At 37.7% G+C, this 15,258-nt stretch overlaps 1 protein-coding gene across 1 annotated transcript in view; it reads left to right on the top strand.

Moving 5' to 3' along the window:
- The first annotated feature begins 454 nt into the window (after window positions 1–454).
- The window catches only part of LOC107718491 (PH and SEC7 domain-containing protein 2-like), a 28,676-nt gene continuing 13,872 nt past the window's right edge, over window positions 455–15,258 (top strand). The window contains exons 1-2 of the mRNA XM_016525584.1: window positions 455–849; window positions 2,183–2,890. Coding sequence (XP_016381070.1) covers window positions 500–849; window positions 2,183–2,890 — 1,058 coding nt within the window. The 5' untranslated portion in view covers window positions 455–499. The remainder of the gene's footprint in view (window positions 850–2,182; window positions 2,891–15,258) is intronic.

Here is a 15,258-nt window from a genome sequence, read left to right as displayed (position 1 = left end):
ATATTATAAAATTTAATTTTTTTTATTGTCAGGAGAATAGACAAAAAAATGACAACAGTTACAACAAAATAAAATGCCCAGATATATTAAAAAAAATAAGTATCTAGGTAAAATTATTGTTAATAATCTTGAAAATAATGCTGATAGTTTTAAAGTTATAGAAGAAATGTCTGAGAAGAAGTTGATAATTGCGTGAAACATACTTGAAAACTCCCATAACTGAGTTATGAACTTTTTAGCAATATTTTCACTGGAAACAAATGGGCTTTTTATGCATTCTTTTTTATTTCCATACTAATGAGAATGGATTATGGAAAGGACAGTTTTTTTCTCAGTAGGTCACTATCCTTTATTATTATCCAGGGCTCACCTTTATCCGAAATCTCATTGCTGTGTCTCACCTTCTTTCTTAATAGGTGTGAACTCTACACCCTCCCTTGTTCCTGACCCTGACCTTGTGACCCCAGACTGCCAGGACACCGTGATTGAGGAGGCCACCATGAGTCAGGAGGGGCAGCATGACCCCCTCCGCACAGACACCCCACCTCCAGATACACCCCCAGCACCTGGAGAGGAGGAGGCTGACGGCTCTACGGCGAGAGATTTGGAGCCCTGCAATGGAACAAAGACAGAGGAGGAGCAGCAAGGTGAAGCAGAAGACGGAGATACAGAGAATAACAGAAACACACAGTCCAGTGCAGAGGAGAAGGTGACATTAGAAGAGGAAGGTAGAAACAGTGAGATTGAGGGCAGCTGCTTAGATTCTGTAACAGAAAATGGTAATCGGGACATCAGTGAAGGTGAAGACACACAGTCGCTGCTGCCTCAAAGCCCAGAAAAGGACTCAAGGTTAGTAAAATAAGATATACATTTACATACACTTTAAAGTTTGATTTCTGTCAGACTGAAGCAATAATTCTTCTTTTAATCTTTTTTTTTTGCACATTTTCCGAAAGATACTTTTATTCAGCCAGAATGCATTAAATTGATCAAAAAATTCAACCAAAAAAAATTTGATATTTTTCACATAAATTGTTATTTTAAACTTTCTATTAATCAAAGAATACTGAAAAATGTAATGAAATGTAATAAAAAATGAAGACTGAAGTAATGAAGCTGAAAATTCACCTTTGCCATCAGAGGGATAAATTATTTTTGATCAAATAAATGCAGACTTAGTGAGAAAAACAGACTTCTTTCAAAAACATTTTAAAAATCCTACTGACCCCAAACCTTTGAATGGTAATATATTTAACCCCTCAAATATTCACCTATATATCACATATACTTGAACAGACAGATGAAGACTGTAGCTCGACTGTAACTGTACTGGTAAACATAATCTCTGAATCAACATTTATAGTCAAAAGTAGGGTTGTGTGCTATTCAGAATGGAATTGAGAATCCTGAACTTGAATTGAATTTAAATTGAGGTAGTAAACAGGATGCAGAATTGCAGTTTGAATGTAAGAAAGTAAAATTAAAATGTATTTAAATTCAAAGAAATTTACATTACTCCAGTATTTAAATTTTTTTATTTATTTCTCTGACACTTTATTTCAACTCTAATTTCAGTTTGACTTCCTGTGTGATGTGCCCAATTTGATTCAAAATCCAACCCTTGAAAGAAAGCCAGTTGAGAATTTTGCACTGGTCAAAAAGCGCTAAACAAATAAAATTGACTTCCAAAACACACATCTTCCAAGAAAGGATCAAGTTGTAGTCTGAACAGACCCAAAAAAGAATAAAAACAATAAAACCCCTTGAAAGATAAGGCTTCCATCTTTTCACGGTGAATTTCACAATGCCTGGCTTGTCATGTCTTACAAAATATTTTGAATATGAATCACATGTATTACAGAGTTTAACTGTGCAATTTTCAGTGTCAGGCTTCACAAATGATGTGGCACGCATGTTACAATGAGGGTGGGGAGATATTTTGGGCACCATACATGGCAGGGGAGCTGTCCTGAATGATGCTTCTCTCTGCTGGGACTCCTACGCTGCAGTCGTGATGAAGAACTGTGACAGCAGCCCGACTAAAGATAGGAACACGCGCAGCCAGGCTAAAAGCCTTTGTGTATAGTCTAAAGCAAGACCTCTTTAGCCAGGTGTGTCTGTGTGATGTGATTTTTACCAGATACGTTTGAGAATGCATTAACTAGCATCTTTGTTACTGCAGGTTTGAGAACGGGACCGAAGATGACAGCGAAGGGCAGGAGGACGAGGAGGGGGTCCTGGAGGAGCCATCAGCACAGGGGAACCTAGACGCCTTCAGCTCCACGTTTGAGCTCTCCGTAGAAGAAGCGGATGCTGAGGTAGAGGACGAGGACGGCGGAGAGGAAAGGGAGACCCGAAATCAGGACAGTTTCAGCTCTACATTTGAGAGCATTGTGGAGCAGGTCGCCAAGACCACGGCTGTGGAGGAGGAAGAGGACGACGGAGAGGAAGAGTACGACAGGACGAAAGAGAGCCAGGACGGCTTCAGCTCCACATTCGAGCGCATCGTCGAGTCAGAGCTTCTAAGAGGCGGGACTTGCTACAGCAGTCTGGATTCATTGGACGTGTTGTCGCTCACCGACGAGACGGACAGCTGCATCAGCTTTGAGGCGCCCCTCACCCCTCTCATCCACCAGAGGGCCCTTATGGGCCCTGAACCTCCAGAACTGGAGCTGGAGACTGTGCAGGAAGGGGCTGAGGGCGAGGCTGAGCTGGGGATGGAGACGGCAAGGGATGAAGCCAGCTCTGCAAGTCCACTACGGACCACTATTCCAGGAAGCAGGTCGGAAAATGTCTTGAGCCAGCCGGCACAATGGAGCATCCCTAATGGATTCCACATTGAGCTGCCTGGGAATGGAGAGAGTGGAGGAACAATGCCAAACTCTATCAGGTAAGGATGCAACTAAATCTCCTTTTTGATCTGCCCAGTAGATGGCATGCAGCACTAGTTAATAACATGGCCTTTAACTAGTGAGCAACAAGTTCCATACTTCATGATTTCATCCCAGCATAGACAATGGCTCCTCTGGATTGGAGTCAAGATTCAGTCCACAGTCAATGTTTGCTAATTGTTACTCTGATCAGAAATGTATAGAAATTAGCAACCTAGGCTCATTGGAAAAACATGGCTCTACCTACATTATTACAAAAATGTACCAACACATAAAATTCCAAATGAAATTAACAGTAGTAGCAGTAAAATACCAACAACTTGCATTCCTTTTTGCACAAATCATGATTACTGGGCAGATTATTGATTAATAAAGAGTTTTTTTTATTTTTCATGCAGTTTCTTGCACAATACTATGTTATGACCTCAAAACACTTTTACCATAGTGTATGATTTGTAAATTAATACATTATGACATTTGCATCACATAACTAACTCCAAATGTGTGGCTTTTCGGATGTAGAGAACTTGTGTAACCCCTCTCTCCCGGGTCCTCACCGCCACACCTCGTTCTCGTTCCGAGTGGGTCTCCGGCATGGGAGGCGGACGCACTAACAAGGAGGCTAAAGACTGCAGCCTCTAGCGTCAGTCGCTAGTGCGTCTCTTGAGATCAGGGGAGTGAGGTTTACCTGCACAGCACCTACTCGCTGGCCTCCGTTACACGCACCCCCCTAATCCTCATTCCCATCTGGGTCACGGCACCAATGTAACCCCTCTCTCCCGGGTCCTCACCGCCACACCTCGTTCTCGTTTCGAGCGGGTCTCGAACCCGGGTCTCCGGCATGGGAGGCGGACGCACTAACAAGGAGGCGCTAGTACGTTTCTTGAAATCAGGGGAGTGAGGTTTACCTGCACAGCACCTACTCGCTGGCCTCCGTTACACTTGCATGGTAGCTCACCTGGAACAGCGCTGCACTTGTGATGCAGAGCATTTGGGTACAAGTCCTGTGAAACACAAGTCACTTGTAGAAGTAAGCTAAATAGAATGGTTGCTTCAACAGATGTGTTTTTATCTCACATTTGCTTTTACATTTTAGAGCCAATCACTGGGAATTTCATTTACGAATTTCCATGATACATTCAACAACAAACATTGTCAGAAGTCATCTGTTTTGGATAAAACTGCAAGTGCTTTTAGTGCCACTCACTGGACATTTTACTTTGAAAGTGTCGCAAAACGTGCAAGAAGCCTCGTAATATTATTTTGCAGAAATGTCTCCACAGGCACATTTTCCAGTGAGCCTGGTTTGGAAATGAGACGATTTAGGAGGGTAGCCTATCGTGTCCGTTTTAAAGGGAGTATCACACTGTGACCTAGCCGACCGGAAACTTCTTTATATTGCACGGATCTGTGCCAGTATCCAAGACGAAAGATTTCCACCTCTGGGAGCCAGTGAAGGATAGGTCTAATATTGTTGCCGTCTCTCTCTCCCTCTCTCTCTGCATCCATCTGGACTGGACGCAGCAGCAGATGTTGTCGTTTTATTCCTCCCCAGTTTTAAGTGACTAGCAGCTTCCTGCCCCCCAGTCTGCCTGAATGAGGCATTGTTTTTAGGGAGTGACATCATCGCCTTTGGCTTTCCTCTTTCACGACGGGAGTCTTGCTCTAGTTTTCAGGCACACTGTGCTTTATCTGACTGCCGCTTGTCTATGCCTCCATTAGCGTCCTTCTATATCAATGCAGTAAGTTTTCATTCACAGGGTCAAAGCTACATTTGGTCGGGTCCAGTTGACCTCCATATTGCACACTATTCATTAAAACTCCCCTCTTTTAGCATTAGTGGCTAACTTTATTAGCCTGTGGTCTACCAGAGGCTGGTAATGCTACACTAGCCACATGTGTTCTTCATTTGTAGTTCTTTGGAGTTGCATGATGGTTGAATATGGTTGATAAACTCATCACAGAGAACAGAAAGAGTGCTGCACAGTGTCTACAATCGCTAACAGAAGGAAAAGAGCATATGCTGGTAATTAGCAAATCCACAGAGCCTCACAAGCATCATGATTGCTAGGGAGTTACTTAAAACATAGTCTGTTTGCATGAGTTGTGCTCCATTCAGAATTGAATTGAAAATGCATTTAAAATTTCAGTTCAGTTTCTGAATTTGCATTGAAGTAGCAAACAGGATGCAGAATTGCAAATTAGAGTTAAAATGAACTGAAATTCAAAATTCAAAAATTAATTCAAGCTCAGATTTTTTTATTTTTTTTACAAAGGCAAAGTTAATCAAGACAAAATCTGAATGTTGGCTAGACAAAAAATCTGAAAAGTTTATATAAATAGAAATTCAAAATCTGTACAAATATATTTAATCATATTTTATACATTATCTTTTGTGGACCAGACGCGTAAGCTTTTGAAACATGAAGTTGCTGTGGGAAATATAGAAGGCTTTATTTAAATAACCAACAGCCTTTAGCTTACGTTGCAGCTATGAACCTTGATTTGCTACTTGCTATTTCTAGTTAAAGGGAGAGGATGTTTGCATTCAGGAGGGTGTTTATGTGAAAAAAGTTATCAATATCTCTTATACATAAGTGAATGCTAGCATTTCGAGGCCTCACTAACAGGACCATAACCACCATAGACATTGAAGGGCACATGTCCACTTCAATATTCACATTTTCAGTCAACTGATATGAGTTTTCATTTCTTGAATTATTATATTTTTAATCAATCCTAATCCTGAATATGTTCTTTAGTTACACAACTTCGTTGACTATTAGATTAGTGTTTCATGGAAATCCCTGTTTACCCAAAACTAGGATATAGCTGTGCATTGGAGAGGAAATGCAAGCGAATCCCAAACTATTCATCAACAAATCCCTCAGTTGTTCAAAGCATTCTTTGCTGTGCATGAGTAAGTGTGCAAGTGAATGCATGCTTTTATGTACGATAGCAATGATTTTCTATTAGGAATTCACACTGCTGAAACTTATAACACTCTCTCCTGCCATCTTAAGAGTAATCTGTTCATTTTCATAAGGTCCATGCTTCATTACCTCTCCACTAAGACTGACCTGAGTTTAGACACGATAAGGTGATTGATCTGTCAGCTCTGACTGCCTTACAAAAGGTCAATATGTGACATGAAATGTGATGCATTTTTATATATTGCACCGCAGGCGGTCTCTAATTTGTGTTTTTTTTCACCCATTTGATGGCATAGGCACAGAGACAATCATCTCAGCCATGACCTTGCCTCCTTTACCACCCCCATGCCTTTCTGAAGCCTGCACCTATCCACACAAAAGAACACACTCATTTATTCTTTCTTTATCAGAGACTCATAATCTCCTTCTTTATCTCTCACTGTCATGCACACATCCACAAACCACACTCATATGCACCCCCATCACACACACACACACACACACACTAGGGCTGTCAAAATGACTGAAAAACTAAATTCGAATTTTCTACTTAAATATTATCAAAAATCTAATTATATTCGAATTTAAAAGGCATAATTTCAGTTAGGGGAAAAAAAGCTCTTGGCTTCTCTCAAGAGAGAAGAATGGCCACAAGAGGGCGCATCTTTCTTCATTTAAAAACATTAGATACAGTGGGATGGGGAAAAACCGCCATAAAGTCTTGAGATGTTTTTTTTAAAGTTGAGCTTACATTAATTTTACATGGCTTTCTAAACATGGCGCTCTCTTGTGCCAGACGCGAGTGCAACGCTGATAGATGTCCCTCTAGAAAATGTGATAAATATGCGTTCTGTGTGAACGGCTTGGTTTCAGTTTTGACGTAAACAACATCTTCTCCACACTGATGCTCTCGTTTTCCGCAATATATTGAATGAACAACGCAGCGCCGCACCTAGTGGGTTCAACTGGATAGGCTAACAAAAGCATTAAAATGCAATGACTTCTCCACACTGATGCTCTCGTTTTCCGCAATATATTGAATGAACAACGCAGCGCCGCACCTAGTGGGTTCAACTGGGCTGGCTAACAAAAGCATTAAAATGCAATGACACTTACGTCGTCGTCGCATTTCGTGCGCCACTGATAGGCTGCCTGACGGCTGACGCAGACCTAAAATTCGAATGCAATGTTTTTGCATTCGAATGTGGATTTTTTTTTTTTTATTCGACGAATATTTGAAATTCTAATTTTTTTTGACAGCCCTAACACACACACATGCAAACTTCCTGCCTGGTTCCGCTCCATCCTGGTTGTGTGTGTAGAAGCAGCGGGTGAGTGCTGTCTAGCTGATGATTATCCCTACAGGATGCAGGAGAGCTGCACACACACACACAGAGACAGTCTCTCTCTTTCTGACATCTACACAATGGCTGAGATCAACATTGCACACACACACTTGAATACTTTCATACAACAAAGAGAAAGGATTACTGTTGTAATCCTTTGTATTTCTCAAAAAACACAGGCCTTTTCTTTTTTCAAAGGTATTTTGCTTGTGTGAAATCAATACTATTTACTCAATTACTCTTGGAGGTATTGACGCTCACATCCCTTGATAACTGCGTTTGTAGTCTATTAGTGTTATACACTTTCTGAAATATGTCTTTAACCTATGTAGAGTAAAATATAGATCCTCTAGTTGTGAAAAATCAAACCAAGTTTTACTGCAAATACAAAACATTTTCTTAATCACCATTATCTTGTGCTCCAGTAAATATATCTAAACCTCTTTTAAATAAGAAAAATTTAAGAGTGAAAGGGCATATACGTGCATATATTTATTAATTTACTTGTATGTATTTCATTATGTCAATATGTATCTTTTGATATATACAGTATCTCAAATTATTGCATTTTGATAGTGTATTTTCAAAAATGTTTTCATAACACTTTATCAAAATGCAATAATCTATTTATTAATATACTTTTATATCTCTTTACTTTTTATATCTCTTTTTCATTATATATATATATATATATATATATATATATATATACCGGTATATATATATATAGTTTATTTACAGTTAACATGAAATCAAAATTGATCCTGTTTATCGGTTAATAATATTCGTTTTCATAACACTTAATTGAAATGCAGTAATTTGATCCTCCTTTGGAAGGAGGTGTTGAGGTTACTCCTCATAAAATGTATTATTTTATTATATATTTCCATTTTTTAGGTAACAATCTTTTCAATACTCAGTGACCATTTAGGTGTTTAGCAGAATATATTATATTATACATTTTAGAATATATTACTTTTCTTAGCTGCACACCTTATGGAGCATAAGCCGTTAAACATCTACGGGTCAGTTAGTTTGCTAGCTCCAGGAAAATGCTGGCTAGAGCAGAAAGCCTCTTTAGCACCGCGTGTGGACCTGCTAATGGAGCACGGATGAGCCGAGATGAAAGTGAGCTGACCGTGAGACTCTGCTGAGCTATTAGAAATGCAGAAGTGAAACTCATACGTAGAGAGAATAATCTCTCGTTGCCGTGGAGACAACACCAAAAGATGGTAAGGAGAGAGAGAAAACGTATTACTAAAGTAAGTGTGTGTGTATGTGTCAGAATACATCACGATGGGTCTCTGTCATTCGCACTGTGCCGTGCTGTTAAATCCTCGCAAGACCATATCACAGAGAAGTCTTTCTTTACTGGGTTTAGACCCAGTCTATAATTAGCTCCATCCTGTCTCTGTCTGACACTTCAGTACTGCTGTCAGTTGCTCAGCAGCTTAAAGTGACTGCAAGAATGGAAAAGAAATGTTTAAAGGAATAGTTCAGCCAAATATAAACATTTGTCATCATTTACTCAACCTCATGTCGTTCCAAATGACTTGCGTAGATAACTTACTTTCTTCTGTGCAACACAAAAGGGGATTTTTGAAGAATATCCTGACTTCTATTCATTATAATGAAAGTAAATGAGGACTGGAGCTGTCAAGCTTAAAAAAAAAAACACTCAAAAGCACCATAAAGATAAATGTACTGAAGTCCGAGACTATCTTAAGTTTCAGTCTTTTCCTTACACAAAGCTGCTGTATGGCTTCAGAAGACTTGTGCACAAGTCATATGAATGACTTTTATGGTGCCTTTTTGTAATTTTGTAGCTTTTAAGTGCCCTGAAAAAAATGCTAAAATGAAACCTCAGGTCAAGGGTATTCCAGTGAAGATTCAAGAGGTCCATTCTCTTTATTTCCTTTCCATCAAAGGTCCATAGAATCAGATGCCATTATGTTGTATGGCTGTGAAATGAAAAAAAAAAAAAAAAAAAGCCATGTGCATGTCATGAATATTATTGATCATTTTCAAGTTGGCAGCCAGAATATTTTGTGACATAAAGAAATAATAAATCCTATATAATCTAAACAGTCTCCGGACAGTGTTTTTATTGTTAACTAAAGCTAAAACTATTAAAAATTGTTTTCAGTAAATGAAATAAAACTAAAAGAAAATGTAAATGTTGGATTAAGAAAAATTAAATGAAAATAAATTCATTTTTGAAAATGAATGAAACATTAATTGATTAAATTTTGCCTTGGCAACGAAATGAAATAATTTTAAAGTCTACTGACTAACTAAATGTATGCTTTCTCTCTCTCTATACATATAAACAAAACAAAAACAAATAAAAATATAACAGAATGATTAAAATAGAAAATAAAATTAAAACAGAAAATATAAAAAATGATTAAGCTAATTCAAAATATGAATAAATACTTTAATAGTATAATAATAGTAAAATAGCGCTGTCTCCAAAAAGAGAGCCAACAATATTTGCAGTACTGCCAAGTTTCAAATGGTAAGATAGAGTAGTAAAGAAGAAATGTAGACAAATTACATACATTTAAAATACAGTTTATTCAAAGCAAGCACTTCTGGTGCAGATCAGTTTCTGCATCTGGAGCTAAACTGAACTCTAGGTGATACTGAGATGGTCAAGTACAAAGAGACAGAGAGCGAGAGAGAAGGATGATTATTATTTTCTATGATAGGGCGGCGTCAGCTGTAATGATCATGGTAACCAATTATGATGGTCATTCAGCTGAATGATCTGATGTTTGTTGATGAGAAGACAAACATGTTGTGACTGCAGGTTACTGAAGCATGCATATACCACACTCACACACACTAACAAGGCACTTTACTGTATCATACATCATAGCAGCTTGGCCCCACATCCTGATCTTGAAGAGATAATTGCAAATTTTAAATATAAAGCGGTACGGGTGGACGAATTCAGAAGGATAGAGCATTTTGTCATGAAGTCATGGTCTGTGTGTGAGTGTGTTGGACGTTATCTGTATCCATTCTGCCTTTATGGAGGTGAGTGAGTCACTGCTGAATGGAAATGTTGTTGCGCTGCATCACATGTTCCAGTTTGTTGTGAGCTCAAATATTTTAGACTTGAAATAATCCATATTTTTTATGCACTCAAGTTTTTTATTTTAGTATTTATTTGAGTGTTACTGGTAACAAATTGCACATTTTGGAACTGACTTCTGGGCTCTTGTGATTCTCAAGTATAGGCTATTTGCTTCAGACTAGTATTTGTTGTTAGTAACAGTTTTAAACTTGGTCAGATTTCTGTAACAATCAAGTAGCCATTTTATTTTACCACGATGAACCACTAGTAAAAGTAGAAGTAGGCCTAATATTGTTCCTTGTGGTAATGAAATGGCTATTAACTTTACCTCTAACGCTACTATCTACTAAATAGTTGCCAGGAAACTAAAATGCAAACTAGTAGATTGGATTGGAATAGTTGAGATCCAATAGACAAAAAAAAAAAAAAAAAGAATGCTAATCTGATTTCTATCATAACAATATTTATACATTAATTCACTCATTCATTCATTTTTTTCCCTCAGAATTTCAGAGTATTTAATAGTGTCATATTTTTATGCAGTATTATAAAGGTCTCTTGTTTGATGCCATGATGACTGGCTCCCAGTTTCGAGTTTCCATTTTTGTATTATTTATATTACTTGCTGATGTACCAGGCCATGACGGTAAAATAACTGTTTTTATTCGTCTTTGTTGCTATTACTAATAGCCTATTAGTTATGTTTTATGAATAAATGTAATAGAGTTTGACATCGATGAGCGTAAGGGATGAAGAGAGGCACAACTCTGATAGTAGACAGCTAGATACGGCGGCGCGAGACAGTCCAGACTTCGGCCTGGCGCTCCCGGGCTCCGGTCCAGATCGCTACTTCAACATTGGAAATATGGAAATGTGGCCCCGGCAGGACTCAATTTGAGTAATCCAATCCATCCAGAGCGCCTCTCTCCGCCCCCTTCCCTTGTGTCCGACTTTGAGGAACTTCACACTGGGAAGCCGTTTGCGCCAACGAGCCGGAGCTACACGCGCGAGCGCATTCTCTTTGAATTAGTCGCGCCAAAACTTTTATTTGTCGAAGAACATGACCGGGATGCGGCGACACACACCGCCAGAAGGCCCCTTTTAGCCGCAAAAGCGTCGAAAACTTATTCCATTTGGGAAAAACCTGATTACTCAATGCGCAAAGCGCCTGAAGGTGAATGGAGTTGAAGGGATTTTTCTCGCTCCGCGCGGGACTGATGCCTGCTCTCCAGTGAAAGATGTGGAAAGATGAATATGAAGTGCATTTCGACTTTCTTCTGGGACTTCTGTAAGTTTTTCTCTAGTTTTTGTTGCTTCTACATTGTGTATATCGCTTTAAAAGACCTGCAACTGACGCAATAGACTTAAAAATGTAGAAACTTAGTTTGAATTTCTGTCATTAAGTGTAAGTTTTATTCTTGTGTTATGTGAAATTTATTCATTGACGTTACTGAAGCTAAAAGTCTTGGGGTTTCTCTCTGCAGGCAGGGTTTGTTTGAACTTTATCTACCTTTTTGGGGGGACATCTCACCCTTTGGTCTTTTGTGGACACATCTGTTGGTTGTTTTTCCTGTCTATGGGACACTCTTTGAATATTGTAGTGGTGACCGGGGCTAGTTGTCACGGTTTTACTCCAGCTATTATTTCGTAGCATAGATTTATTTTTGAAATAATATTATTATTATTATTATTATTTTCTTTATTTTTTTTTTAAGTCCTTGAAGTCTTAAAATAAGCTCTTGAACAGTTCCACCATTATTTCCCAGGAAAAAAGATACAGTTCATTTAACACATTGACCTTTTGTGACAACATGCCCCACTTGGGGACCAGCTGTTAGCATTTCAACTACATTCTCAAAGCAGGTACAAAACAGAAAAAATGTGAAAGGATACAACCAAACAAATACATAAAACTATTGTTTTTACCAGCAAATATTATAATTGATGATTTGCATAAAATTACAACCTGTAAAACACAGGTGACAACTTGTCGGAATAAAAATGCAACAACCTGCCCTGACCTGACATTTATGATGGGGAGGGGGGGAACCTTTGTGCAAAGAACATTAATCTTTCAGTTAAAATCTCACTGTATTATATATTTGACTCTGGTCTGAATTTATGCCAGTGTGGTTTTATTGTATTCACTTGTTACTCAAAGCTTGTACAAAAATATGATGACATCAGACTATTAATTTAAAGGAAATAATGTACATATATTATTGTAATTTAAAACAGTTTGAGTTAGGTGTTCGATACCAGCATACAAAAACACTAATAATAATAAAAAAAAACATTGCCCACGACGTGACAACATGCCCCAGTCTCATCCAAAGTTAGATTTTAAAAGAAGAGTGCAGCCAAAAATAAAAATTCTGTCTTCATTTTCAAACCTGTATGATTTTACTACTTTTGTGGAATACAAGATAAGATATTTTGAAGAAAATTAGTAGCCAAATGAATTCTGGTCCTATTGACTTCCATAGTATGGACAAAAAATAAAAAATACTATGGAAGTCAATGAGACCCAAAATTGTCTGTTTACCAACACTCTTCAAAATATCTTCTTTTGTGTTCCACAGAAGAAAGAAATGCAAACAGGTTTGGAATGATGTGTGGGTGGGTAAATGATGACAGAATTTTCATTTTTGGGTGAACTATACCTTTAATCTCTCATCTCTTCCATCATCAGATGATTTTGTATAAATACATAGCCTGAGGGTCTATATTGTGAGCGTGTCTTTCGTTGCCTAAATTCCCATCGTAACCAGAATGTTTTCATTGCACGTTCTGATGCGTAATGCATTTCTGTCCGACCCTGCTGGTTTGATATATTCCAGTAAGAGAATACACACACACACAAAGGGGGATTTGTGTTTTTGGCTAATTGACAAGGACGCAGCAACTCATTCACACCTCGCTCTGTTCATCCAACACACCCTCTCTGACAGCATCAGAGCAAGCAGTGAGAGACGTTGGCATGTGAGTCACAGACAAGCAGTCTCATGTTTAATCTCCTGCTTTGCTCAGCAGCAGCGCAGGTCCATACAGAGACACGGCTGTTGGCTTCTTGTACAGTAGGATCACTGTATATCAGTGCTGGCACATTAAGCCCTGCCATAGTCACTTATAATGTTTATCTACCCTCTAGAGCTGCGGTTAGCAGGACAACAGGCTGTGATTTATTTTTAACTAATGAAGTCACTTATGTGTAAGTTCTTTGTGTTGTCTAGGAATTAAACACCATTACAAAGAATACTCTGGTGGTCCCATTGTACAGTGATGGTATCATATGGTAATATTGTGGTACTTTGACAGTGATACTAAATCATTATCATATTCATATACCATGGTACATGTCCAAAAAACATTGTAAACAATTAATACAAACTATAATAAACACAAATAGTCAGTAAATAAATGTAATTACATTTATAAAAAAATATATATTTATTTTTAATAAGATTAACAAATAAATAAATAAAATGTTATATGACAGAATGGATAACATTCTAAATCAGTTCAGCTTAAATTAAGTCTCTCATTAATGGCTAGTTTTGGACCTGTTGGTTTGCAATTATTAATACTTAAACTACCGTTCAAAAATTTGGCGTCGATAAGACATTTTAATATTTTTGAAAGAGGTATCTAATGTTCACCAAGGCTGCATTTATTTGATTACAAATACAGTAAAAGCAGTAATATTGTGAAATATTATTACAATTTAATATTTTAATATATTTTAAAATTGAATTTATTCCTGTGATGGCAAATCAGTGTTGAAAACAGATGTGCTGCTTAATATTGTTGTCGAAACTGTGATACATTTTCCCCCCAGGATTCTTTGATGAATAGAAAGTTCAGTAGAGCAGCATTTAATTGAAACTGAAATATTTTGTAACATTATAATTGGCTTTACTGTCACTTTTCATCAGTTTAATGCACTTTTGCTAAAAAGTATTAATTTCTTTAATTTCTTTTACAATCTTACTCCCCCATATTTTTTAACAGAAGTGCATTTTCCCCCGCAAATAATACAATGTGTGTGTGTGTGTGTGTATATGTATTTTTTTTTCTGTGGTGGATCTTAAAAAAAAAATTGTATACAAAATTAAATGATTATTTACTTAAATCTCATACAAGCATTTATTTTCTATGTTAGCTGTGATAGCTCAGCGGCTCCTGTAACCTTATACGTCCATGGCAATGTCCTACTTAGGTTCTTTTAGAAATCAATAATATTATAACTGTGCAATCTATTATTATTATAGATCACAGCAGTCCGGTGGCAGATGGATACGTATTGTTCATCAGGTTTGTTCAGTCATTATGTACACAGGACTAAAATACAAAAGGCCAGCTGTTTTGACCCCTGACTGCTGAAAGAGTATGTCAGGGGCACTGAACCAGTCAGACAGTCTGGCGATCTAATTCACACCTGTCTCTGTGCAGACACATGTGCTCACATACTGTAGGTGTGAGTCATATTTGTGATGATTCAGTGAGTGCTTTGATTCACAGGAAGGGGGAAGGAGATGATTGTAAAACCTAAACAGATGACATTTCCTCATACCTTTATGTAATGTCTTCGTATATTACTGAAGGATAAGTTTAACAACACAGATCAATCAAACATGTGATCCATAATTAATCAGATACCAGACCATATGTACTGTATATGCCAAACCATTTCTTATTCTCCAAAATTTTTTATCTACTTCATTAAAATGTATTCTTCATAACTTAGTATTAACTGAAACTGAAAAAAATTGCTATTTTTTCAAACAAAAATCCATACGGTTTCATTGCCATCCAAGATGCAGATGAGTTTGTTTCTTCATCGGAACAGATTCGGAGAAATTGAGCATTACATCACTTGCTCACCAGTGGATCCTCTGCAGTGAATGGGTGCCATCAGAAAGAGAGTCCAAACAGCTGATAAAGACATCACAGTAATTCACAAGTAATCCACACAACTCCAGTCCATCAATTAAAGTCTTGTGAAG

Source organism: Sinocyclocheilus rhinocerous, unplaced genomic scaffold (assembly GCF_001515625.1).
Source record: "Sinocyclocheilus rhinocerous isolate Xijiao unplaced genomic scaffold, SAMN03320098_v1.1 scaffold2378, whole genome shotgun sequence".
NCBI classification, from domain to species: domain Eukaryota; kingdom Metazoa; phylum Chordata; class Actinopteri; order Cypriniformes; family Cyprinidae; genus Sinocyclocheilus; species Sinocyclocheilus rhinocerous.
The sequence above is the reverse complement of the archived record's forward strand: the minus strand, read 5'-3'. Positions and strand labels throughout refer to the sequence as shown.